The sequence below is a fragment of the Toxotes jaculatrix genome, chromosome 4 (assembly GCF_017976425.1).
Source record: "Toxotes jaculatrix isolate fToxJac2 chromosome 4, fToxJac2.pri, whole genome shotgun sequence".
Lineage (NCBI taxonomy): Eukaryota > Metazoa > Chordata > Actinopteri > Toxotidae > Toxotes > Toxotes jaculatrix.
Genome location: NC_054397.1, coordinates 6,319,977 through 6,346,367, shown reverse-complemented (window position 1 = coordinate 6,346,367; position 26,391 = coordinate 6,319,977). Strand labels below are relative to the sequence as shown.

At 42.3% G+C, this 26,391-nt stretch overlaps 1 protein-coding gene across 1 annotated transcript; it reads left to right on the top strand.

The window, feature by feature from the left end:
• The first annotated feature begins 330 nt into the window (after positions 1-330).
• On the top strand, positions 331-25,968 carry dchs2 (dachsous cadherin-related 2). The gene is made up of 20 exons (XM_041036352.1): positions 331-2,064; positions 4,808-4,999; positions 5,192-5,423; positions 6,421-6,657; positions 8,320-9,348; positions 9,450-9,637; positions 9,885-9,984; positions 10,098-10,261; positions 10,681-11,524; positions 11,907-12,146; positions 14,524-14,658; positions 16,629-16,838; positions 17,402-18,262; positions 18,348-18,461; positions 19,203-19,414; positions 19,516-19,667; positions 20,074-20,204; positions 20,310-20,596; positions 20,764-20,905; positions 22,792-25,968. The coding sequence occupies exons 1-20, from the start codon at positions 334-336 to the stop codon at positions 25,398-25,400; spliced, it is 9,810 nt and encodes a 3,269-aa protein (XP_040892286.1). The 5' UTR covers positions 331-333; the 3' UTR covers positions 25,401-25,968.
• Positions 25,969-26,391: the final 423 nt, after the last annotated feature.

Here is a 26,391-nt window from a genome sequence, read left to right as displayed (position 1 = left end):
CCGCCTGCCAGGAGGTGTGTTCTGCGCGCACAGTTGGATCTCAGTGGTCACTCAGAGCCGTGATGTGTGAAGAAGCCAATGGGGATTTGCGCTTCTAGGTGTGCGGATTTTTAGATTTCTTCTCTCTAAAATCACTCAGTGAGCTGCTGGTAATTTTGTGATGGAGAATGACGACTGGCTGCTTCCCCGCGCGCAAAAATGCACGGTGCGTTCACCTGTCTTTGTTTGGAAAAGTCCTCTAAAACGTGAGTGATCGGTGTGAGTTTGACACGGAGCCATGTAGCCTGATTTTGACTCTCAAACGAAAAGCTTTAAGTCACGAGTAAAGGAGGAATGGGTCCCCAAAATGCCACAACGTCGCTCTTTCAGACGCTCGTCCTGTGGCTGCTTTGCGCGCAGTCACTCGGACAAGTGTTCAACCTGACGCTGTCTGTTAAAGAGGGCTTGCCGGCTAAAACCATCGTTGGAGATCTGGGAGCGGGGTTAAGCAGGCCGAGCACTGGATTCTTCATCTCAGAGAGCAGAGACTCGTATGTGTTCAGAGACTTGGAAATAGACGCAGACACCGGGATCATCTCCACAGCTGTGATCCTGGACAGAGAGAGCAGGGATAGGTACGAGTTTGTTGCAGCCACTCTCACAGGTGAGATGATAAAAGTGAAAATAGAGGTGAAAGATGTGAACGACCATTCACCTGTGTTTCCCTCAGAGAAGGTTGACCTGGAAATATCAGAGTTAAGCCCCCCGGGGAGTCGGTTTCAACTTGAAGGTGCTAAAGACAAGGATGAGGGGGAGTTTGGCACCCAGGGATACAGGATCACAGAGAGTGAGGTGGGGGAGTTTTTCCACCTGGATTATCGCAGTGGATCTGAGAACCACATGAGCCTGGATCTCATCCTTAATAGCAAACTGGACAGAGAAACACAAGACTTCTACTCCCTGACCATTGAGGCCTTCGATGGCGGCATCCCAGCCAGGACGGGGACCCTTTGGGTGAACATCCATGTCCTGGATGAGAATGACAACCCACCTGTGTTCAACCAGACTGAGTATCACGCCTCGGTGCACGAGGATGCTCCGGTCATGTCTGCTGTTTGTCAAGTGCACGCCACCGACCTCGACCTGGGCGACAATGGCAGAATCACTTATGAGATCAACAGGCGTCAGAGTGACCCCAATGAGGTTTTCTCCATCAACGAAACCACAGGGGTGGTTTACCTCAACAAGCCGCTCGATTTCGAGACTCAAGCTTTTCACGAGTTGATCGTCAGTGCAAGAGACAACGGGGCTCAGCCTGAGTACAGCAGCACCTTTGTGGGTGTTAAGGTGCTAAACATCAACGACAACAGTCCCACCATTAATATCTTGTTCCTCAGTGAGACAGGAGATGCAGTGGTTTCGGAGTCAGCAGCAATTGGGGACTATGTTGCCCGGATTTCAGTGTCAGACCCCGACCTTGAGGAGGAGAGGGTCTCTGTCACACTCGAGGGAGGTGATGGGAAGTTTAACCTGAAGCAGACAGATGATTTTCTTTACGCTTTGTGTGTTAATGCAGAGCTAGACAGGGAAGAAAAGGATTTGTATGAGCTGAAGGTTCAAGCATCAGATTTTGGAAGCCCACCTCTGAGCAGTGAGATGGTCTTCTTCCTGAAGGTGGCTGACACCAATGACTGCTACCCAGTGTTTGAGAAAGATGTATACATCATCAGCATCCCAGAGGACGCTCCTCAGGGGAGTTCCCTAATCCGGGTGCAGGCCCGAGATGCAGATGAAGGCGTCAACGCTGACATCAGATACTCCATCCTCAAGTCCAACCAGGACAGTCTGATCAGCATCAACCCAGAGTCGGGCCTGGTCACCACAGCCGCAGCTCTGGACAGAGAGACACAGATGGAGGTGTGGTTTCTGGTGGTGGCAGCAGATGGAGGGGAACCGGCTCTGTCATCCACGGCTACAGTCACTGTGCTGGTGGAAGATGTCAATGACAACGAGCCCGTGTTCCAGCAGCAGCTGTACAACGTGTCCATACCAGAGCACAGTGACACCGGGAGCTGCTTTTTACAAGTATGTTGGAGAATATTTCAGTGCACACAGATTACAAAAACATTTTCTCACATACCCTTAGAAGTATCAAGACATATAGTTTTGGTTAATTTGTCCATATTTTGAGGTTTTTGTGTAGGACATTTCTTCCTCCAGCTCAAGAGACAGAGAAAGGGGACAACATGCTCAAAGGTCTACAGCTTGTCTTCAAACAGGGTCATTTCAATTATAGACCACAGTCAACTTCTTAAATTACATTTTCAAAGTTCATCCGCAATGTGTCTGTCCAGAAACCTTGTCCTGCTTACTCTGGTTGACCCCCAGAACATGGTGTAAACGCTTTTCCCTAACAGCTCTTTCTTAAATAGTTCAAATGAAAACTCTTCCAGAGTAACCAAGACAAAGTTTCTGTAAAGAAATGTTGCTGTTGGGTGTTTTAATCTATTTTTTGCAGCCCTACTTGACACCAAAGCTGTTAGCATGAAAAGACAACACCAGAGTTAAGTGTTACATGGGGGTTACGGCCCATTAAGTTTTTTTCCCATCCTCTTCAGGCCTACAGCACTAAGTATGAAATGAAGGACTCCATTAAGATGAGGCGAGGGATCCTCTGACGAACCAGAGGTGTTATGTTATTTAAAGTCATCATAAATATTCAAACTAGTAGTCCGTAATCTTTTCTTGTGAAATGCATGATTGTTTACCGCTTCATTGTAATGGGTCACACGTCAAAAAGGCTGAGAATAACTGCTCCACAGCACAGGCCAATGGATAGTTTTACTCTCGACTTGATGCTCCTTTCAGTTAAAAGAAAAGAAGCCGCAAAGTTGGGTGCAAATCAGAGCAGTTTAACAAGTCGCCATTGTGGGCATCCAACATCTCGTGCTCCCTGTCTTGCTTTCTGTTTTCTTACGTCTGATAAGACAAAACTAGCCTTCATTCTGTATGCACAAAGCCACCAGTGTTCTTCCTAAACACACACAGCGCACACACCCTTTCCAGTTCAGCACTGTGGCTTTGATATGACAGATGTGATGCCTGGTACCACGCTCCTACCGCCTGGAACAAGCTGAAGCCCATTACAAAAGAAGCTCTATTTACCAGTGTATTTTCTGTAAACATAAATGCTGTTAGGAGTTTAAATAAGGACTAAAGCTTAATTATAAAATTTGTTTTATAGTGAAGTTTCTTTACTGTAGATATACACAGACAAAGGTCTGTATACACCTTTTAATTTGCAAAAGAAGGACAACAGTGAATCCTCAAGAGGTCTGTAATAGTGAAGATTTCTCAGAAGCAGCATGGTAAAGACGTAAAAGCTACTCTGACTCACAGATTACAGCCCGCTGACATTCACAAATATGTGTTTGATATATTTAAATCAAGTAACCACGCATAAGAAAACACCAGAGTTTCCCTGATATAGTGTTGGCTGAAAGGGCATTGGGTGTGTTATGAGTCTAATCAGACCTTGACCCATGTCGCTACAACTTGCTCTGATCAGAGTTCATAAAGTCTGAGGTGATATGATTTTTATGACGGGAAAGTGAGCACTCAAGTGTGTCTCTTGTCACGGGCACACTGAGACATGAAAGGAGCTCAGTCGGATCTGAGGTGTGTCTTTACTGAGCAGTATGGCTGTTTTATTTCTTTTCCACCACGTTCACCCTTTGATTGTGGGGATTTTTAATGCTTTTATTATGTTGACCTTCTCTGGCAGAACAAGATTTGTATTATGATTCAGTTACGACAGAGGTTAAATTTCAACATTGACAGATGATGCCGTTACTACAGTGTCACACTACAGTTACAGGCGGTGAACAACACAACAGTTTCATTTGAACATGGTTCATGAAACACTGCAAAAAATACCAAAATCAAAGGATTTTTATTACAGATAATCAATAAATAAATTGTTGTCAGTGTGAGTGTTAGTGTCTAGTGTGTTGTAGAAATATGTGCATCAAACAGATTACTTACATAAATAGTTAAATATTAAAAGATTAGAACTAATTAGTCAAAAACTTGGAAACTATTCTGAGAATTGTCTAAACATTGAAAGTCATTTAAGTCAGTAGGAGTATTTCCAATGACTTTATGTCATTTTAGTTTGTCTGTATTATAGAATAACAGCAAAGTTAAACATTTGTTGACTGTGGCTTTTGCAGCTAGTTATTTTAATCTTAATGGCAGCTACACACAAGCAACAGTCCAAGCCCTCCATACTTACACAAAAGTAGCACCACTATTTTTAGTCATGGTTAAAACTGCTACCATTGATTTCCCTGCTATTTAAATATAAAGCATTCGAAAGTGGAAGAAAATATGTGCTGATGCTCCCTGTAAAAGGTAAAAGTGCTACCTTCAGTTGCAGCTCTGTGATCTGGTTGTATCCTTTTTGTTTCTGTGAGGATATACTCTCTCTTTTTACAAATACAAATAAAAACACCAAAACAAATTACTACACACACTTTTTTATTCTTTTGGAAAATGTTAAGTTTTAAAAAACATTCCTAATCCAGACTCCAGTCATGTCACCAGTGCTGTTTTGTTGATGGATGCTTGGAATTTTTTTTTTAAGGCAGTTTTTATTTTTAAATAAAAGGGTTTATTCTTTTCCTTTCTGGCAGCAGCAGACATTCTGAAGTCTGGCTGGACGTTTCCACTGCTATTTGATTATATCAATCACTTTATGCAGTTACAGTATTTTGGATATGTTTTAGTTGCTTAGGATTGTAAAACTGGATATTTTTTTTCCTTATAGGTTGTTGCCACAGATGCAGACAGCCCTGACTTTGGCACAGTGCTCTACTCTTTGTCTGATGGCTTTGACAAGCAGGACAAACACCCCCTCTTCCAAATCCACCCACAGACTGGAGAATTGTGTGTGTCTCAGGATATTGATCGAGATACAGGACAGGCAGTCCATGACATTCTGATCAAAGCTGAAGATCCAGTGAGTGGCTTCATTTATGAATAATTTGTTTTGACCTACTGTAGACAAGACCTTTAATTTAATATGATTGACTTCCTGCACAATGATTATAAGAGGATCAGGGTAATTTTGACTCACAAACCGCTTCTAAATTTAACTGTTCCTTCAAGTTCCTAACAAAACTCCCCTCTTTTCTTACTTTTCCATTTTCAGGATGGCCTGAGTGCTCAAACCTATGTGCACATCGAGATAGAAGACTTGAACGATAATGCTCCAGTGTTTAACCCTGACAAGTACACCATGAGCATAAGCAGCCACACACAACCAGGCACAGAAATCCTCAACGTTATCGCTACTGACAGAGACTCTGGCAGGTTCGGACAGGTCACCTACGATCTCCTCCCTGGTGACATGTCCAGTTTGTTTGCTCTGGATAAACAAACAGGTAGGCAGGCATAGGAAATTTAGGTACGGACACAAGATTGTGAGCATGGCATAGATTTATCAGTGGCTGCATTGTTGTTGTTGTTGTTTTTTTTTTTTGCACAAACAGGGAAATAGATTATCAAGATCAAAAACAGCCATTTACACAATGCTTAAAGTTCATAAATTTAAGGTGTAATCAGATTAACACATTAACACTTGAAGTTGTTTGTGTTATTTGGGCAATATTATTTTCTTGAGCTTGTTTTACCCATCTGTCCTTAACTCATGTAAGTATGGTGGCCCTGAGAGGAAAAACACAACAACCTTGGATGAAATACATTAATAAACCAGAAAACACAAAGGCAAAACTGAAAAAAAAATAACATTTGTGAGACACATTTCAAAATTCTTTTTTTTTTTTTTTAAATCTGTATTTGGATGAAGTCTCGAGCTTTAGTGACTTGTCTCGTAGATCCACTCACTAGTCGTTAAGTAACTTTTGTGATTGGCATTCCCTGTATTCAGGGATAAAGTACTGCTTAATTTGTGTAAGTCCCCTTGATATGATTGGCAGTGTCACTGCTCAGCAGGGGTGGTGCAAAAAGCCCAAAGCTTTAAAACCCCATGTGGCAGAGTGTAAGAAGATAAGATTCACACTTAGCCCCAGTCATACTAAATAAAAGTTTACACAAGTAGAATAAGGAAACACTTTTAAACTGCTGATGTTTTTAAAGTTCCTCTTCCTGCTCATGACTAAATACACCATCATAAGTTTTTCCAGTTAATTGATTTATCACTTTGTCTATGAAACAGGGAAAAACAGCCAATTCTCACATTTAAGAGGCTGAAACCAGTGAACAGCTAGTCTTACTCCTACCTGGATAAGTAAAGGAGAAGAATGAAATGAAAAATTAGAGTTACTGAAATGAAGCTAAAAGAAAGACTTTAGAATTGTTGCATGATTTGACCAAGTTTAATGAATAAAACCTAACTTGAACTTATTTCTGTCCATGTAGGAATGCTCTTTCTGACCTCCTCTTTGACCCACCTGGGTGCAGCCAGTGTGAAGCTCTCAATAACGGCACAGGATGGGGAGGGCCTGACCTCAGTCGCACCTGCAGAGGTCACCATCAATGTCTTACGCAGTGCTCAGGCTCCAGCTGTGTTCCAGAGGTCACGCTACACTTTTACTGTGCCTGAGGATGCACCACCGGGGACTTCTGTGGGGACAGTGGAGGCCATGAACCCCACAGGTGAGCATGTTTCTGTTCATATCCTGATTTTCGTAGTCTGAGAGCAGCTGGTTGAGATTTTTTGCAAGCTCCTAAAAAGAGTGTTGGTGTATAAACATCTCCACTTAGAGTTAAAAAACAAAAAAAAAAGATGTATAATTGCGACCTCATGTTACCTTACACAGAACAATCTGACTCAGTGAGATATACAGAGAGCGCATGCATCGGATTTGTTCTCTGTTGGCTCATACTCAGCTGAGTTAAGGCACAGGGATTGTGAGTGAGGAGATTCTTTCTGCATTCTTGATTAAAATTAGATTGGCTTGTTGTTTTATAGGTGGAAAAATGTCCTCAAGTGGCACAGTGACCCAGTTGAAAGCTCTGTGTCTGTGTCCTTGAGTTTACTCTCACTCAAAGAAATGCAGGTCGTACAGGTCAGCTAAATGTTAGCTAAATGTGTGTCTAAAAAAATCAACACTTAGAAATTCACATAAAAACTACCCATTGAATATAGGTCATATGGATGATTTACATATATGTATGTGTATACAAATGCACTGTAATCATTTACTCATAATAACACTAACTTCCTCATGGAACCAGTTCAATTTAAACAAAAATATAAAAATTAAGTTAACCAAATGCTTTTAAGAGCTAATTTCTTTAACATTGGACACGGCAGATATGTTGTATTTAAACAGGATTTGTCCTGAGAGATGAATGTGACAAAAACAATTGAGTGATCTTTGTCATTGCTCAAATCTCCTTCCAGACATGAAGAGGCAAAGGAGGAGGCTGCAGTTTAATCTTTAATCCTCCTTAGCCGCATGAACAGATGACAGATGATAAAGGGTCAGAGACAATTGTACAGTATATTTTATCAGTATTCTGAGAGGTCAGAGATAATCCTTTCATGAACGTAGACTAGTGTAGGATTTATTTATTTTTGTCATTGTTATTATAAAAATATCTATTGTCATATTAGTATTTAAATTTGTGCGTTCATTCAGTGAAGTTGTGGGTAAACATAAGCAACATTTTAAATGTTCAAAGGAAAAACAGGATTCTGAGTAAAGGAGACTCAGTTTGTATTCTGTTTAGTATCTGATCTAACAAACTGTAGAGTCTCCTCTGTCTTTGGAGGGTTTCCCAGCTTCGCAGTTTTCCAGGATTATCCCTTCATAGTCCACTTGTTACTTGCCACTAACCCCACTCAGTCCCTTCAGCAGCTAAAGCACCCTATTACTCTAGACAGTCATTTAAGGTTGTCTAATCAATTAACAGATTAACTCTTCAACTTAAAGAGGAAACAACAGAATTGGGCCTGTTTGACAGGGGTCGGGCACCGTTAAGCTCTCTGCTTGTTTCAGTGGTTTGTTGTTACTGTAGAAATGCTACAAACACAGGGGATTAATAGGATCTTCTAACCTGTACTGTAATTACTTAATGTAGCTTACAGAGTGTGTGAGCTTTGTTTTCCTGGTAATGTTGCTCGTGCATGTAAAATGCATGTTTGCAATATATGTAGTATGTTTCTCCACCACGCGACCATGAATTTATACCAAAACATACACCACAAAAAACACAAAAACATTCTGTGGATCTGACACAAATTAATTTAGGTGAACCAACCCCTCCATGCTTTGTTGTTCATCTATCAATAAAGACTCTTTGCCTTCACAGACTCTGAGGAATCTGTATCCTACCGAATCTCTTCTGGAGATCCTCGGGGTTTGTTCTCAGTTCACCCGAAGTCCGGCCTGATCACCAACATCAAACCTCTGGACCACGAGTCGCAGCCGTACGCCCTGCTGGTTCTTCAGTCCTACACTGATACGTCTCCTGTTTACAGCACCACTCAAGTCAACATCTCTATCGCTGATGTTAATGACAACGCTCCTGTCTTCCCCAAACTCAGTGACACCATCACTGTGTCCCAGAACACTCTCCCAGGAACAGTGTTGTTCATCGCTCATGCGCACGACTATGACAGTGGTGCCAACGGGAGGGTGCAGTATTACCTGAAAAGTAGCAGAAATGGTACCTTTGTTGTGGACCCCAACCTTGGGACAGTGACATTAAATCAGAGTTTACAGGTGGATCATCAGCAGAGGTATAGCCTGGAAATCGTGGCTAAAGATGAGGGAGAACTTTCCCTGAGCTCCACACTGACTCTCACGGTCAATGTGGACCGCACCGCTGCAGAGGACAGCCTCGCCTTTGAGACTTTAGTCTACCAGGTGGAGATAGGCGAGGGATACCGCAAAGATTCAAGGGTCATCCAGGTGAGGGCGCACCGAACCAGGGGAGCTCACATGTCGAACGTGGGGATCGCCTACTCCCTGGAGGCAGAAGCTGGGTTCCCTCCTGCTCCGTTTCGGGTTCACCCAAAGACGGGGTGGTTGTATCTTTCCCACAACCTGGACTACGAGACAGAATCCATGTATCGTTTTCGAGTGTTGGCCACAGCCAGGGAGGCCTCGCTGGCAAACACCACAGTTACAGCCACAGTGATTGTGCTGGTGCTGGACATCAATGACAACGTTCCAGCGTTCAGCAGTGAAGTTTACTACTTCACTGTATCAGAGGGGTCGTCGCCTCAAGGCCTGGTGGGAACAGTCAAAGCTGTGGATAAGGACTCTGGCAAAAATGCTCAGCTGTCCTACATCCTGCTCTCAGATGGGAAGTTCTTTCGCATCAACTCTAAAACAGGTAAAAACATTCACATTAGCAAGATCATCTTGAGGTCATCTCGTGCTTTACTGTGCAGCTGTGCATCCTCACTTTACTCTGTCTTCTCTGCACCCATCCAGGTGAAATTATCAACTGGGTGGCGCTGGACCGGGAGCAGCACAGCCAGCACAGTCTGAAGGTGATGGTGACAGATCAGGGTCACCCTCGTCTCAATGCCACTGCCAGCGTTCAGATCCTGGTCACTGACGTCAATGACAACGCTCCACAGTTTACACACCTGCCTGCCAGCAAAGAGCTGAATGTGCAGGTAATAATTAATCCTTTTGGAGCATCTGGTGGTCTAGAGGTTTAGACACATACCATATAACCACAACACAACTGTGAGTCTGTGGCAATAATGATTGAACATAGAGCAACTGGAAAATACGCAGACACAATTAAATCCAGAGACACAAATCTTTTAAGTGTGCAGAGGGGCTGATATTTTGTGGTTTTTGTGATTGATTGAGAACCAGTGTTTTTATGCTCTCACCATATTCTCCTCCTTATTGCAGGTTTGGGCTGGTCTGCCAACAGGATCCTTGGTGACAAACATGTTTGCCAAAGATTTTGATGCTGGAGAAAATGGAACGGTTACCTTCTCATTGGTCACAGGTGCGCTGTGAATGTTATCTTTTTTGATTTTTGCACACCTGTGCAGTATGCGTATTTAATGCCATGTGTATCATTGAGTTCCTGAACACTCCTCTTTTCATCCGATTTTGCAGATGATGATGATGATCTGGGACATTTTGAGATTGACAGTAAAAGTGGAGACATCAGAACAACACAGCTTTTCACCCAGAACATTGAACCGTACTACACCCTTAAAGTAACTGCCAAGGATAGTGGAGCCATACCTCAGGAGGACACCGCGGTCATTCATGTACAGGTACAGCCTTTCCTCCCCTTTATACTGTAAATTACAGTATTCGTTTAAAGTGCTGTTCTTGCCTCATAAACGCTATATTTGATTCTCATTCTCAAGAATAAGAAAAGAACAAATTTAGTTGACTAAATGTGGCACTAGGGGGAGACATTTATTATTTTTCCATGAAGGGTTTTGTGTCAGTATTCGTTTAGACCATGGGCTGACAGTGTGTGTATGTCCAGAAGGTTTTAAGTTGGAGACTTTTTTTTTCTCAAATCTCCCTTTATAGATTTTTTTTTTTCAAAGATAGCCATAAGATCATCTTTTTAACTGTTTATCATGTTTTGACCTCCTATAATTTTTACAATTTTATGTTCTGTGTGATACTATGCAAACAAATAAACAAAAACACTATTTTAATGTATGCATTTCGACTGCAGGTTCATGGATTAGAGGCTTCGTATGGCCACGCTGACCACCAAATAGTGAGGCGCTTTACGGTGAGAGAGGACACAGAACCGGCGACTGTCATCGGCTCTGCCGGTGTTTCAGATAAAGGGAAATTCCACTATTCCATCTCTGAGGGTGACGGGAGCGTTCACTTTGGCATCGACAGCTCTTCTGGTGATATATACATCAACCAGCCACTGGACTATGAGTCTGCCATGCAGTACTTCCTCATGGTCCGAGCTGAAGATGTTGGACTCACTCCTGGAGTGAACATATCTGTGCTGGTCAGCGTGATGGTCGAGGATGTAAATGACCACACACCCTGGTTCCCTGATAAACTGGTGACGTTCGGTCTGAGGGAGGACGCCACAATCGGATCTCTGGTGTTTGCTTTTCACGCTAGAGACGCAGATGGGACCTTTTCAAACAGTGCCCTCCGCTACACTCTGACGTTTGACCCTGAACTCAGTGGGTCATCATCACGCTTCCCCTTTCAGATCAACCCTCACACAGGGAGCCTGACCGTAGCAGCACCTTTAGACCGCGAAACCACCTCCAGCTTTGCCTTCACTGTAACAGCCACTGACCAGGCAAAGAAGAAGGACGAGCGTAAGCGGACATCAGTGACGGCTCAGGTCTTTCTGCTGGATGTGAACGATAACCGACCGGTGTTTGTATCAGTCGATACGGTTCAGGTGATGGAGGATGCAGAAGTGGGGAGCCTGCTGCATCATTTTGTGGCCATAGATGGAGATAAAGGCGACAATGGACTTGTCTCTTTTGTCATCATAGCCGGAAACAAGAACGGATTCTTCTCTCTAGAGGAGAAAACGGGTAGGATTTTTGGAATTGGTGATGGACTGTTTTTAGTAGAACTAGACTGATAAATAGGCCGGGTGATATATCAGCAACACAGACAGCTTACTGCTGTCTGTGTTGGTGTATATGCGAAATAAATAAAGTTTATTTTTCCACTATTAAATGTCCTGATCAGCCTTCAATATGTATATGGTTTATATTTATATGGTCAGGCTTTAAAATTTATTCAAATAACTTTCCTGTTATACAAAAAGTCTGGATTGATTAAGGGTTTAAGCACCTGAAAATTTGATCTCAAATCTTACATTATTATTTGTCACTAAGGTTGAGTTAGTCATTAGTTAAGATTAGGAAACCGTTGCCCCTCTTGCTCATCATCTCCTTTCATCTCCTTTAGGGCTTTTGTTTCTCTCGGCTCCTCTGGACTATGAGAGACAACGTTTCCACCGTCTGACTGTCCGTGCAGTGGACCACGGCCTCCCCTCACTTTCCTCTACCCAGACTCTGACGGTGGAGGTGGGGGATGTGAACGACCAGCCACCTATCTTCACTCAGAGCATCTACAACGCCAGTGTGGCGGAGAACAGAGACCCTGGAGAACCGGTGGTCAGGGTTTCTGCCACTGATAAGGATTCAGGTAGTAATTATCAGATTCTCCTATCATTGTTTGGGTTTGAATATTTGTCTTTTTGAGCATTTGTCATAATTGGAAATGAGTGGATCATCTGGTGTTCAGTAGCATTCAACTTTACCCTGAAATAACCATCCTGTGAAAGTGGAGATGGCAGTGTGCTTCCAAGGTGCCTAGATGGCAGCACTAGCATGTGTCTGTAAACCCCGACAACTTCAAACCAAAGACTTACACATATAACCAAACTGTTTTTTGTTTTTTATTTTTTTTATTTTCTGTGACTCTTCAACCTTTTAAACCTTAACCCTGATTTAAAAATTCCTTCTTACAACTTTTTCTGTTTAAGCAGTCATCCAGCAGTCCCCTTCTATTATTTCTATAGCGCAGTACCACATGACAAAACAGAGTTGAGCACCCTGCCATGTTTTGGTTAAACTTCAGCGCTGCAGTGAATCAAGGTTATCATCTGTTTTGTTTCACTCCATTAGCAGTTTAATTCAAACCAATCCCTGCATGCCCTTTTCCACAAGTGTTTCTCCGTTTGGGTCTTTTTCATGAGCTACTTTCACTGTACATCCAAGGATATCTCTTTCATCTGGGCCCTAATCACATTCACAAATCTGCACATCAGCCCTGTTTATTTTAACACGTTGTGCACAGGGCCTCCTAAATCCCATTTCGTCTTGTCATGTTGACAGTACGAGACCTTTTAAATACAGAGGGTGGAGGGCATGTGGAAGCAGGATCTGTACAGGAGGGGTTTCGATGTGAACTAACATTCTTGGGGGTGAGAATTGTCCAAGAACAGCAAGCACACAGCTCCTCTGGGAGAACTGAAAGGTCCTGTCTCGTGATGATTTCCATAATCCAAGCCATCTGTGCCAATAGGCGCCATGTTTTCATCTGTCTCCGCACATCGCCTCGTCTGGCAGCTCAGCCCGCTCTCCCACCCGTCTTATTTGATTATCATTTGTGCTGCTTTTTTCCACCAGCACTCCCCAAAGATGACCATTGTTTTGTGGCTGTGTTGGTCCCTGTATCCAGTTTCCATGTGTTGGAGTCAGTCAGAGGAGATGTGCAATATCAACGACTGTGACAGCTAACCTTTCTGTTACTCGTGCGTGTCCTGAATTTCACTTTGTTGAGCAAATGTTCATGTGTTCAGAGGGATATTTGTCTTTAAGAATAACTGTTCTGTCTTTGGGGCCACAAGGGAACAGATGCGGTTTTATTATTCATAGAGAACTTTCATGGTAAGATTCAATTACCGCATCAGACTTACCATGTACATATATGCCTTAGGGCATACTAATGGCAGCGTATGAGAGGTGCACTGACACACAACAAGTTTATGTGTCAATCAGTTAATAATAATAAATAGCAGAGTGATGATAATGTGATGCATAACACAATATATTTGTAATTAAATCTTTTAAAAAATGATGTAAAAAATGCAACTTGTGTTTCGGAAAACAAGCAAATATCACATTATTCAAATGTTTTGAAGCTGAGGACACTCTTCTAAATCATTCAGTCAACACACTTTCTAGACTGATTAAAACACCTTTTTTTCTAATTGGCATTAATATTATCACCCTAACAAACAACAGCAGAAAGGGTTGGTTTACTCAGATTTTTAAAAATACACATTTATCTGCATGCATCTACACATGCATCTACAGAACAGGCTGTTAACAGTTTTCATAGGGACTACATTTGGGTAGAAAACATCTCTTCCTTTTTTGTTTTTCATCTGCCATCTTGTTTTTTCTACACCAAACAGACTTCTCAAAATATCTCATATCCATGAACACTGCATCTGTTTATTGTCCAGTACAAACAGGGGACAGTCTTACTTTTCAATTGCTCTTGCTCCTGACAATTTCTCTAAAGACTCTCTGATACTGAGATGATGTAAAACACACGTATTGTTCAGTAGCAGCTGCTACACAACGCTAAGCTTCACCACCACAATTTGTGCGAAACTTCGGGGCCAGCTGTTTTTCTGCTGGTTAATGTGTGGCTGCAAGTAGGGGAACATTAGAGAACCATGAGAGCTGTCAGCAGCAGGGCTCAGATAAGGGTCATGTATTTTGTCAGTATTTAAACGTGACACATTTCGGTTTGTGATTTCTACCTCATGGTTCTGTTTTTAATTTGACAATCATATAAGGCTTTTGTCAAAGGGAGGAAGCTGGAAAAATGAACTGACCTAATGAGGTGCTAAACTGAACCTCTGGACTGGAACTAATGCAAACAGCTCATGGATAAGGGCTACTTTTATGATGCCTATTATGTCCTGTTTGTTTGTCTGTTAATATATATTACATATTGTGTTTTTCTAATAAGTGTTTACCATTTACCCTATGTGTGCATCCCTCAGAGGAGAACGCTGTGGTGTGGTACAGTTTGTTGCCGGGCCCAGGCTACGAGCTCTTCAGCATCAACCCATACACCGGTCTGATCACCACCACCTCCTACCTGGACAGAGAGCAGCAGCAACATTATACCCTCAGGGGTAAGACGCATGAACACCATGTTGTTCTTCACACGCTTAAATAAAACCTCTTACCCCTATTAAGCTTCAAGGAAAATAAGCACTGATGCTACGTCACACAGCAAAGACCACATTCTTTCATTTAATCTTTATTTATTCAGGTAATAAATAGAAGAGAAATAAGAACAAAGATAAGACACAACAAAACACAGCCAGTCACACACAAGCACCTACCTACCATCACAATCACAAAAATCTCTAAAAAAAATATTCAGAATTAAAAGTTATAAATTAATCCAAAAGGATGTTCAAGTTTATTCCATTTATATGGTGCAAAGTAGTGGGAGGCAGCCTTCCAAAGTTCAGTATTACAGTAGTTTACTTGTGGGGTATGAAGATCAACTGTAGATTTAAATTGAGGCAGCAATTTATTAGAAGACGTTTATAAACACAAATGATAGATTGAAGGTCTCTTAGTGAAGACCAGATTACATTTCCAACATCCTGTGATGAAAAAAGTACCTAATGAGCAAGGGGGTGTTAAAACTGTCATCTGGTAGTTACATGGATGACAAGCTGAGATGTGTAAAGTTTGCCAGATTCAGCTCAGCAGGTGAAGGACTCGTTGATCGCATCATATGTTCAGTGTCTGAGGGGAAAAGTCCAATCAGACACAATCCAATCCTGATGATGTCTGAGGGGAAAAAAAAACTCACTGCTGCATCACAGATGAGACACCAGGGTTAAATTAGGTTCATGACCACCAGTTGGACATGTTTAGAGTCTTCATTGAGGTGATATAAGTTTAAAGTCTGTGTTGATCAGCGTGCTATCAGTGGCTGCGATCAGGATTTCCTGGGAGACAGTTCGGTTAAAAACATCCTTTAATAAAATCACTTTCTGATGTGACACTGAGGAGATAAGCACAGCCATAACTGACAGTTTGAAAGTCTGTTCTTTTCACATTGCTCCTGCTTGGCCACACATTTCAGTCCATAGTTTGCTCAGATCTTCCTACTGAGGGGCAATAAAAATATTTAAAATACCTATAAAAAAGAAAGAAAGAAAATCAAAGCTGGAAAGAAATGTTGTCTTTAGCCGTCCTAATCAAACATAGACATTTTTCTCATTCCCCCTGCTCCCTCTCAGTTTCTGATTCTATACCTTCTCTCCTGTCACTCTTCAAAGCCGAAGTCAGAAGGCCTGCCTTCTATATGAAAGCAGCATTATTCAGCAGATTGATTTATGTTAAGGAAACAGTAGACTTTTAATGGGCTGAGGTACACTATATCTAACCTCTACTGACTGCACTGCTGCACCCCTCATGGGCATACTCAGTAATTACATTCAAACTGCTTGGCGGTGTTTTGTGATGAACTGCTTTCAGATGTTTTATCATAATATTTTTACAGTCAGCAGTATGACGAACAATTAAATTTAATAACAAAATATAATAACAGGAAAAGCTGAATGTTTTGAAGTCGTGCCAGGATCACACAGGGCTTACTGGGAAATACAGAAAAATATGGGAACAATTTTCTCTTGCTTCAAGTGAATATGGAAAGAAATAAAATGAACCAAGTTCTTTTCAGCAAGTACTAAAAAGCCGTCGCAGCATACTTTAGGTTGACGGGATGTTTTGGGGTTTTTTTATCATTCTAAGGGTCTTTACTGTCATGAAAAGTCTAATCTGGCTTCAGTCTTTGGTCAGAGGAGATGGAAGCAATAAGACTGACTTTTGAGACTGAGACTACTGAGCAACACTGACAATACGTATTACTTATACATTTAATTTAATATATATATATATGTGTGTGTGTGTGTGTGTGTGTGTGTGTGTGTGCGTGTGTGTGTGTGTGTTGGGAATATTTGGATAAAATCAAGCTCAGATTTTCTAATTTTCAGAATGTTGTGTGGTAGCAGAAAAAAAGATTAGGTAACTGATTTCACATGAATGATTTCAGTGAATTTCTTTCAATTCCTGTCCTCAGTCCAGGCCCGCGACAGCAGCACGCGGCCTCTTTCGGGCACAGCCACAGTGCTGTGCTCTGTGATGGATGACAACGACAACTCTCCAGAGTTCATGCAGTCATCCTTCCAGATCAGTCTGCCAGAAAACCTGCCCCCTGGGGTCATACACACCGCTCAGGCCTCTGATCCAGACCACGGAGAAAATGGAACTATACACTATTCCATACTAGGTAAGGCACACAGATAACGATCTTTATATCACACAATTTGGATTGTAATTTAGCGCTTTTTGCCATAATTTTTTATCAGTGATAATATACTCAGCTACTGTTAACATATCAACATTGTCAAAGGGGAAAGAGACTAAGTGATCACACTAGACTAGCCAAACTTATTTGGAATGAAAATAAAGGCGAATGGTAAAATTATCACAAACTGTCCATTGGAAACATACATCCCAGCTTACAGACGGACTATATGGTTTCAACTCTGAGCTATCATACTTGCTGTGCATGCACAGTTTTTCCATGCAGTGAGCAATTATAAGAAACATTTTTTGTGTGCTCATTATCCTCCAAATAAAGTGGCTTAGATAATTTGGCAAAATAGTTGCCTTGTTTACAACCTTTATAATTGTCTGATTACTTGTGTCAAATATGACATACAGTGTTACTGCAACAGATAAAAGTGATGGGAAAATCAAGAAAAATTAGACCCAAGTTGCGATAAACTGGAATTACCTTTTCACTTCTATCCACTGTTTGGTTGTGTCTGTGTCTTTGATTGTCTTTAGGTGAGGACTACAGAGGTCGCTTCACCATCAACAGTCACACAGGTGCTGTCAGCACCACGCAAGTGCTTGACCGTGAGGAAAGGCAAAATTACACACTCAACATACAGGCCCGTGATTATGGCCCCACCCCACTCAGCTCCTCCACCCAACTCCAGCTGGTGCTGCTGGACCAGAACGATAACATCCCCTCTTTCACCCGTAAGAGCTACCATGCCTCCATCAGCGAGGGTCTACCTGCCGGAGCTGAGGTACTACGTGTTAGCGCCTTTGATCCTGATGAGGGGTCCAATGGGGACGTAATCTACTCTCTGACAGAGGACAGCAGCCAAGGGGCTTTCTCTGTGGACGCTTTCACAGGAGTGATCCGCACCGCCAGGGCTCTGGACAGAGAGAACAGGGCTCAGTACACCCTCAGAGCTGTGGCTACTGACGGCTGCTCTCAGGGACCCCTGAGCTCTGTGGCATCTGTGACCATACAGGTGGAGGATGTGAACGACAACGTGCCGGTCTGTGACCAGAATCCCATTAATGCATGGGTTTCCATGAGGACTTTGCCAAACCAGATCGTTACCACGGTGATGGCAACAGATGGTGACCAGGGTGAGAATGGTACAATACACTATATGTTGTCTGATGAGGAAAATCTCTTTGACATCAACACTGAGTCAGGTGAGATTTCACTGAGGAGACGAGTGAGAGCAGGTTTCTCAGGGAGGAAGCTGCAGGTTGTGGTTTCAGACCGAGGACAACCTGCTCTGACCTCCACCTGCCTGGTTTTTATCCACCTGAAGGGAGAACATGAAGGACTTCAGTTCACCAGCAAAGTGTACAACACTACTGTCAAGGAAAACAGTAGAGCCGGTAGGTTTTAACCACCTCTATTCCTGTTGTTTTCACTTGATACCATCAAAAACCTCATCAGCCTATTCACTTTCTCTTTGTCAAGGCACTTGGATTGCAAAAGTGGAGGCCAGCGACCAAACCAACAGCAGACAAAGGATCACCTACACCATATTTAGTGGCAATGAGAATCACATTTTCTCAATTAACCGTCATACAGGTAAGAAACATGAAATTCTGCAAACAAAAGCGTTTCTTGCCTTTGTTTTTCATGCTGTTCATCAAGTTAGGTATTTGCAGGCTTTCATCATTTAAGTTATACTAATAGCACAAATTCTCTTTCAGTCATGCATTTTATTTTCTGCCAAAGCATCCAGAAAAAAACTCATCATTGTTTATGTCTAACCAATAAGAGCTTCAATTCCATCCATTCGTCCTCTCATTTTCCATCTGTCTCTGCAAAATGTCCTTTCAACTTATCTGTTTCATCTGGTTGTTTACATACAAGTGTTTCCTGAAGAATTATCATTGTTGCCTGCCTGATTTTATCATGTTCTAGCCCAAATCTTTTTTGGATTCTGTCTACATGAAGTAACAAAAAATACACAGACATAGACACTTAAATACACAATATGATACTAACGTGGGGTTGAATTTTAGGGTTACCACAAAAACTTGAGCCTAAAAGTGCTTCTGTCACCACATTTTTAATAGATCACAAGTTATGTTTTCCTTTCCACCACTTTCACTTCATTTTTCCCTGATCTGTTAAAAAGGGACATTATAAAGCCAAAGAGAAAAGTAAAATGAAAAAATTAAAATACTAGTCTTACAATTTGGAATATATAATTGAATATAATAAACTGTATTTTAAAAGAAACTTTCCACTTTGGCCCTGACCTTTAATGTTGTTCTGAGCACAACTTTTTGGGGGTTATCTTTGTTTCTTTCCCCTCTGCAGGTGAGATCCGGGTCCAGAAAGATAACTCTCTGGACTTTGAGGTGACCCCTCAGATCCAGCTGGTGGTGCTGGCTGACAACGGGCTGCAGACGGCTCACTGCAGGGTCTCCATCACCCTGCTGGACATCAACGACAACGCACCATTGTTTGAACACAGCGGTTACAGAACAGCTGTCTGGGAGGGGCAAGTGCACAACACCTACATTATGCAGGTATACTCTCAATATTTAAACCCTCTTCGAAATTATAAACATCAAGCAAGCATATCATATATTGTACTAGTTGGTCTTCAACACACGCATATTTTCTACAGGTGTTTGCGTCTGATGCTGACAGTGGGATGAACGGGCAGATTGAATATTCCATTGTGTCCGGTAACCATAATGAAGCATTTATCTTGGACTCTGTGCGAGGGATCCTTGCTACCAATGTTTTACTGGACCGTGAGATCACTCCATCATACAAGTATGTCAAACTCACACATTAAATAGTATTGCATTATCTTACATAGTATGCATCGCATTTAAAGAATGACCAGTTAAACATGTTACTGGGGTTTTCTGAATTAAACTTTGTGAATGGATGCAAAAATTTGTGCTTCTCTAGGGCCAGTTTCACAAAACAATCTGCAGACACTACTTATATAAAGGTCACAAATAACGGCAGCATTACATTTTAAGAATCAGAAGAAGTCCTACAAAGTTCTCACAAGCTGGTGTAGGTTAAATATGTCTAGACAAGCAAAGGAAAATGTTCTCATGTTGCAAGTCGCAGCTGGCATCTCGCAAATCTGCTGAAATGGGCCCCTGATCCTGATCCAGCAGTTTCATAATGACTATCTATCTGTTTGTTCACTCCCTTTATGTTGTAGGCTGGTTCTGCAGGCAGCAGACAGGGGGAACCCTCCACTCAGCAGCACCACCACCATCAGGGTCCAAGTGGTGGACGTCAATGACAACAGCCCTGCCATTCCCCCCATGGAGCCCGTGGTTATAGCAGAGAGTAAGACCAAACCTCACTGCCCTGCACAGAATGCTTCTAAAGATAGATACTAATAATACTCAAATATTCTCTGTCTATCTGTTCTCCTCTTGACATTTTCTGTAGATCTGCCAGCAGGTTACATGGTCACCCAGGTAACTGCAAACGATGTGGACCTTAGCTCAACTATCACCTACAGCTTTTCAGACAACAGTAGCACCAATAACCCCTTTGCTATCGACCGATATACTGGTGTGGTTACGCTGACGCAAGCCCTGGACTACGAGGAGGAGACGGAGTACACTCTGACAGTTTGGGCATCTGACTCCCTCCACCAGACCACTGGGGAGGTTAGAGTTCAAGTGCTTGACGTCAATGACAACGCTCCAGTCTTCACCCAGGTCTCATACCAGGTACAGATGATATAATTATCAATAAAAAGGTAGAAGACCTATATACCAATTGGTTGGCGTTATTACAATTGCAAACCCTTTGTAAATTATTCTTTAGTAGAAAGTGGCATCTGAAATGTAACATGATCTTGCTGCAGATGTGACTCATTATTCCTTTTTTCTTGAAGGTGGAGTTGTCAGAGTTGGTCTCAGCAGACACACTAGTTGTGTCAGTGTCCGCCACTGACAGAGACTCTGGACTCAATGGCAAGATCACCTACAGACTGCTTTCATCTCCTTTACAAGGCTTTTACATCCAGCCAGACAATGGTAAGAACATTGTGACTGCTGGAAAAGAAATTCCCCAATAGCTCTGAATAACCCAAATTGCACCATAGTTCTTCTGTAGACGATATTGCTTAAATCTTTACAAGTTACATGACTTATGGCTGTCTGGGGGTCTGATTTTCATGTTCATCTTATTCTCTCCATTAAAATCTTTTTTCTGGCATAGTTAAAGGGGCACACGCCAAAGAAAAGGGCACAGAGAAAGGCTTTGCCTTGTTATGAGTAGCTCAGTATACAATATCAGAGGTTACTGAGAGTTTTCATTCTGCCAGTAGCAGTATATTTCTCCATTGTTTATATTTTTGAAGTCTTGGATAAAGTGCTTCAAAGGAGTCATACCTATCCCATTATCTCCCTTTTAAAAATCCCTGAACCCAAGAAAGAAGATAAATCCTTCAGAGCTGAAACCAAACCAGCACTCCTCAGCGCTGGCCCGTCTCTTCCACTCATGGGTGATTTATGGACCTCTACCATGTTTGAACCCCAAAGTTTAATATCAGAGAAATGTATTTGCCCTGTTTTGCGGCGAGGAGCAGTAATGGAAAGTGAAATTTGTATCAGCGTCGACTAAAGCTCTCTAACTAGAATCCAAAAATGTCGTATGGTGCTTTTTGCAGTGCTGTGCCTCTCAGTTTTTCCATGCCTATATGTTTCACAAACAATAAATAGTGCTGCTTTAGAGCAAAGCCTTGGAATTAATACAGTCATTCTGGAGAAAAGTTTAAGTGGCAGTGAAGTGGAATAATAAATTGGATGGACAAACATTTTATTGTCATCCAAAAAGAAGAAATTGCTCTTACAGTCTGCACATGGAATTCATTTAAGAATTGTCACACAGGAAATGATGTTGCCTTGTGGTGTGTAATGACAAGGGCAATTTAGATTTAACTCTCAATATATTGTCATACTAGCTGACATGCTTTATAGTTCTTATTCTGGAGAGAAACAAATCCAAGAACAGTCTTTGTTAAACCATCTGTTAAATCAATTTAAAGGAGTTTTATTGCTTTACATTGGTGAGACGAGGTCTTTGCTGAAGTTTCTTCACCATGTAAGCAATGTCATTGTAAGATAAAGACATGGAGTGCTTAATGTCTGACTGGCTACAATATAGTGTTTGGATAAAAGTGTAATAGATTTTAGTAATTCCTGTGTTAATTGATAATAGATATACTGTAATCTTGTAAAGTTACAATGGCAAAGTTACATTTTTTCACATCCAGCAGACACAGAGCTTTAGCATTTACATTAATTTTCATTTACTATATTTGATTCTGGAAGCTTGATGAAACTAAACCTATGTCTTCTTTTAGCACATCTTACTCTCCACTAACTAAATACTTGGCCTTTAAATCTGCTGTTTGGTTCTGGACAGGTGGTGTGAGTTTATCAGAGCTTTTTGGCTTAAAACAGCTACATATTGCAAAGGCAGTTTCCAAGAGTTGATGAGAGGAGAGATGATTTGCCAGAAAACAAGAACAATAAGTGAAAAGCAGCTAAAAAGTTCCGTACACCTGAGGGGAACTACAGAGACGACAGATAAAATCTGGCACCAGTAGTTGTCTGGTGCTAGCAAAATCAACAGCTGCATGCTAGAAATGAGAATCCGCTTTTCAGTACCTCTGCCTGAAATCAAGGACCCACAGTTATCACAGTAAACTGCATATGTGCTATGTGAGAACAGAAGGCTCAACTGCAATGGAAACCAAGGGGACACAGGGCCTAGCAAACAGTCAGCGGGTTCTTCGCAATAAACCACTCCTTTCACGTCACACAGTCATTCGATCCATTGCTAAAATACAAAATATTGTTCAGTGCTGCTAAATAAAATGGACTCATTTACTCATGAACACATTTCTGCCTTGTAGGGTCTGTTTTCACCAACAAGCCTCTAAAGGTCATCACAAACAGCAACCTGATCCATCTTCTGGTTGAGGCAAGAGATGGAGGTGATCCCGTGCACTCCACTGTCACCTCCATAGACATACTGATTCTAGACACCAATGACCATGCACCTTTGTTCCACCAAGACATCTACACCCTCACCATCCCAGAGGACACGGCCACAGATACCACCCTCCTGACGCTATCTGCAGAGGACCAAGACTGGAGCCCCGAAAATACCCATTTGGACTACGCCATCATCAGGGGAAATGATGAGAAGCGATTCTGTCTGGAAGTGAAAAAGATTCAAGTTGAGAATCAGATGAAGAATTTAGGAAAACTTGTTCTGTGTAACCCTTTAGACCGTGAGACTACAGAGAGCTACGCACTAACAGTGAGTGTCTCTGATCGAGGAACGCCTCCTCTGAACAGCTCTGCTGTTGTTATGGTGACTGTGACAGACTGCAATGACAATGCCCCTGTCTTTTCCAGCACAGAGTACCATGCACAAGTGAGTGAAAACAGCCAAGTAGGTACCAGGCTGGTCCAGGTCAGTGCTCAAGATCCTGACCTAGGAATCAATGGCCTGTTGCAGTATGACATTATCTCTGGGAACAGGAAAGGTCACCTCAAGCTGGACCCTCAGTCTGGCCTTTTGGTTGTCAACCATTCACTTGACTATGAGGAAGACTCAAAATACACCCTCACTATCAGAGCATCTGACGGCGGTGAATCATCTGAAGAACATAACATTGCATTTACAGTTGTTTACATCACAGTACTGGATGAAAATGACAACACTCCATTCTTCACATTCCCTACAGTTACCTGTTCTGTTTTGGAGAACCTCCCGGCATTTACCCACGCTTGCTCAGTCCATGCTGTTGACAATGACTTAGGCCATTATGGCCAGCTCACCTACTCAATTCTTTCCTCTTGCTTTATGGATTACGGCAGTGGCAGCCCTGAGAAGAAGGAGGCCTTTGCCGTTGACCCCCTCACAGGTGACATTCACACCAGACAGACCTTTGATTTCGAACGCGAGAGTGAGTACTGCTTTGTAGTAGAGGCCAGGGACAAAGGCGACAAAGCAGCTACAGTGAGAGTGCAGGTGACCATCAAGGGAGTAGATGAGTTCAGTCCCGTTTTCACCCAAAAGCAGTACCACTTCCTCCTGCCAGAGAATGTCAAACCTGGAGAAACAGTCGGCTACGTGATGGCAATGGACCATGATGGAGGGGTGGATGGAATTGTGGAGTACTCCCTAATGAGCTCGTCTCCGTTTTTCTCAATAAACAAAACAATTGGTGCTATCTTTGTGTCAGGTCCTGTATTTCGCAGAAGAGGCTATGCCAGTGAGGACATGGTGGAGCTGGTTGTGTCTGCAGGTAGTCCAAAATTGGGGTCCAGGTCTACCACTTGCCACGTTTTTGTCAATATCTCCAGCTCAGCAGAAGCACTCACCGGGGTTCCCCTTGATGCACACATGCTCAGTCTGAGTGTCTCACTCATCATGTTCCTCCTTATCCTTGTAATTTTTGTGGGCATGGTTCTCAGGTACAAGATCAAAGAAGCCGCAATCAAAAAAGCTGCTGCCATTGCCGCAAACTTGAACCCTGGCACAGGCTCATTTGGTAGATCCAATAGCCAAACGCAAAGTGCCATCTCTCTACAGGAGATGAAACGGCCCAGCATCTTGGTTACAAAGAGGGAAATATCAAATCCATACAATCAGTCAGACTCGAGTGGCCGTGGATCAGCAGAAGGTGAGACAGCTGAGGACCAGGAGATCAAGTGGATTAATGAATACCCCTGCCGTAAAAGAGATGAATCTGTGAAAGGCCACCAGACCACAGAGATCCCAGACTCTGCCTTACCTGGAGATAATATCTCTTGCCACTCTGTCGATGTAGGGCCGGAGCACATTTTATCAGTCAATAAATGTTTAGTCTCAGGAATGGCCAGCACAGAGAGCCTCCACCACTTCAAAGAGGAGGGAGGAGGTGAGGGGCTACTTCCTGCAATACTTAGGATGAGGGATTTGGAGGAGAGTATGGGGACAAAAGGGTACGCTCCCCTCTCTGAAGCCCACGAGTCGGCGGATTCTCTCTCTTCACTGGTGTGTCTAGAGGAGCAGCTGCAGGGCAGCTACAGCTGGGACTACCTATTGGACTGGGAGCCACGATTCCAGACGCTGGCCTCCGTCTTTACCGATATAGGGATGCTCCCTGACGAGGAGCTCCAAGGCGGCTGTGAGGGCTTAGCAGCAGAGTCAAGCTGTCTCATGTACCCACCGCCTCTAATAACAGGAGTGGCTCAGCCTGGCATCAGGACTGTACCTCCACGAAAGCCAGGGCGTGTTCCAAGCCTGGGCAGGAAGCCTTCTTCCCGCAGATATGCGTATTCCCCCTTAGCGAGGAACACAGGACTTACCCCTTCAGCCATGACTCCGACTTTCTCCCCATCACTGTCTTCTCTCACCATGAGGACCCCCAGTGCTTCACCAGTTGTCTCTGAGACTGGGGTTGGGGGGATCAGACTTGACTCAGGGCCCCTGACTGCAAGCCTATTGGAGGCAGAAATACAGGTGTAGACAGCAACTCAATTCAATATCTTAAGGTATTCCCCTTAGTATTTTTATGGAATATTAAGGGACACTTCATAGTTCAGTTTAAATTTAGGTTTACTAACAACATTTTAAAACATATGCCTAAAATACATTTACGTCCATCATTTTCCCAGTTTTTCAGTGGTTTTGAACTCATGGGTTTCATGGGTCTAGACTCAAGGGGGTGGTACTTGGCAGAATCGTCAAATAAGGGTAATATAATCATTTAATTACTTAGATTGAGGTTGATTTCATAACTTGCTTCTGTAATAAAACTAATATCTGGAAAAGCATGAACCCCGCCTTGCATTATATTTTTTATAATGCAGCACTTTGAATAAGAGCAGATGTTCGAGTGAGCAATTAATTATTTAATGTTTTATTGTAAACATGTCTATAAATGCAGAAAATGAAACACTTTGTTATTGCAGTTGGTCGCAGCTTCTAAGTGGAAATTTTTTCAAGGTTGGTTTAACTTTAATAACCAAAGAAAGGCAGCATTGTTCTGTGGTTAAGGCTATCTTCCTGGAAAAATAAAAACCAGCATTTTGAAATCAGCCCCCCTTCTTTAATATCCCATGATATACAGAATTATTTTTTTCCTTCAATCTAGGACTTTTTTTAATTTCAGTATTATATTGCTTGGCTGGAAAAGAGTGGAGGCATATGCAGACATCATACAAAATAAAAAATAAAAAATATGAGGTATTCTTCACCAATACATATTTTGTATAAACTGAAGACATTGGAATATACTGTCCTGCTGTCACCAGTTCTAGGTCATCGTTGTACTTTGTTCCCTTTATGATGATTTTTGTGTGTGCTGAGTGTAGACTATGGACACCCTGTTCATAACAGCGCTTTATGTACAATTTTGATAAATTTGCAATCAAATTTGCAATAATTAAACTTTGTTCTGCATTTTCCCAGGTACAGCATTTTAAAGGTGTGAAGTTCAATAGCTTGTGCATTTTTG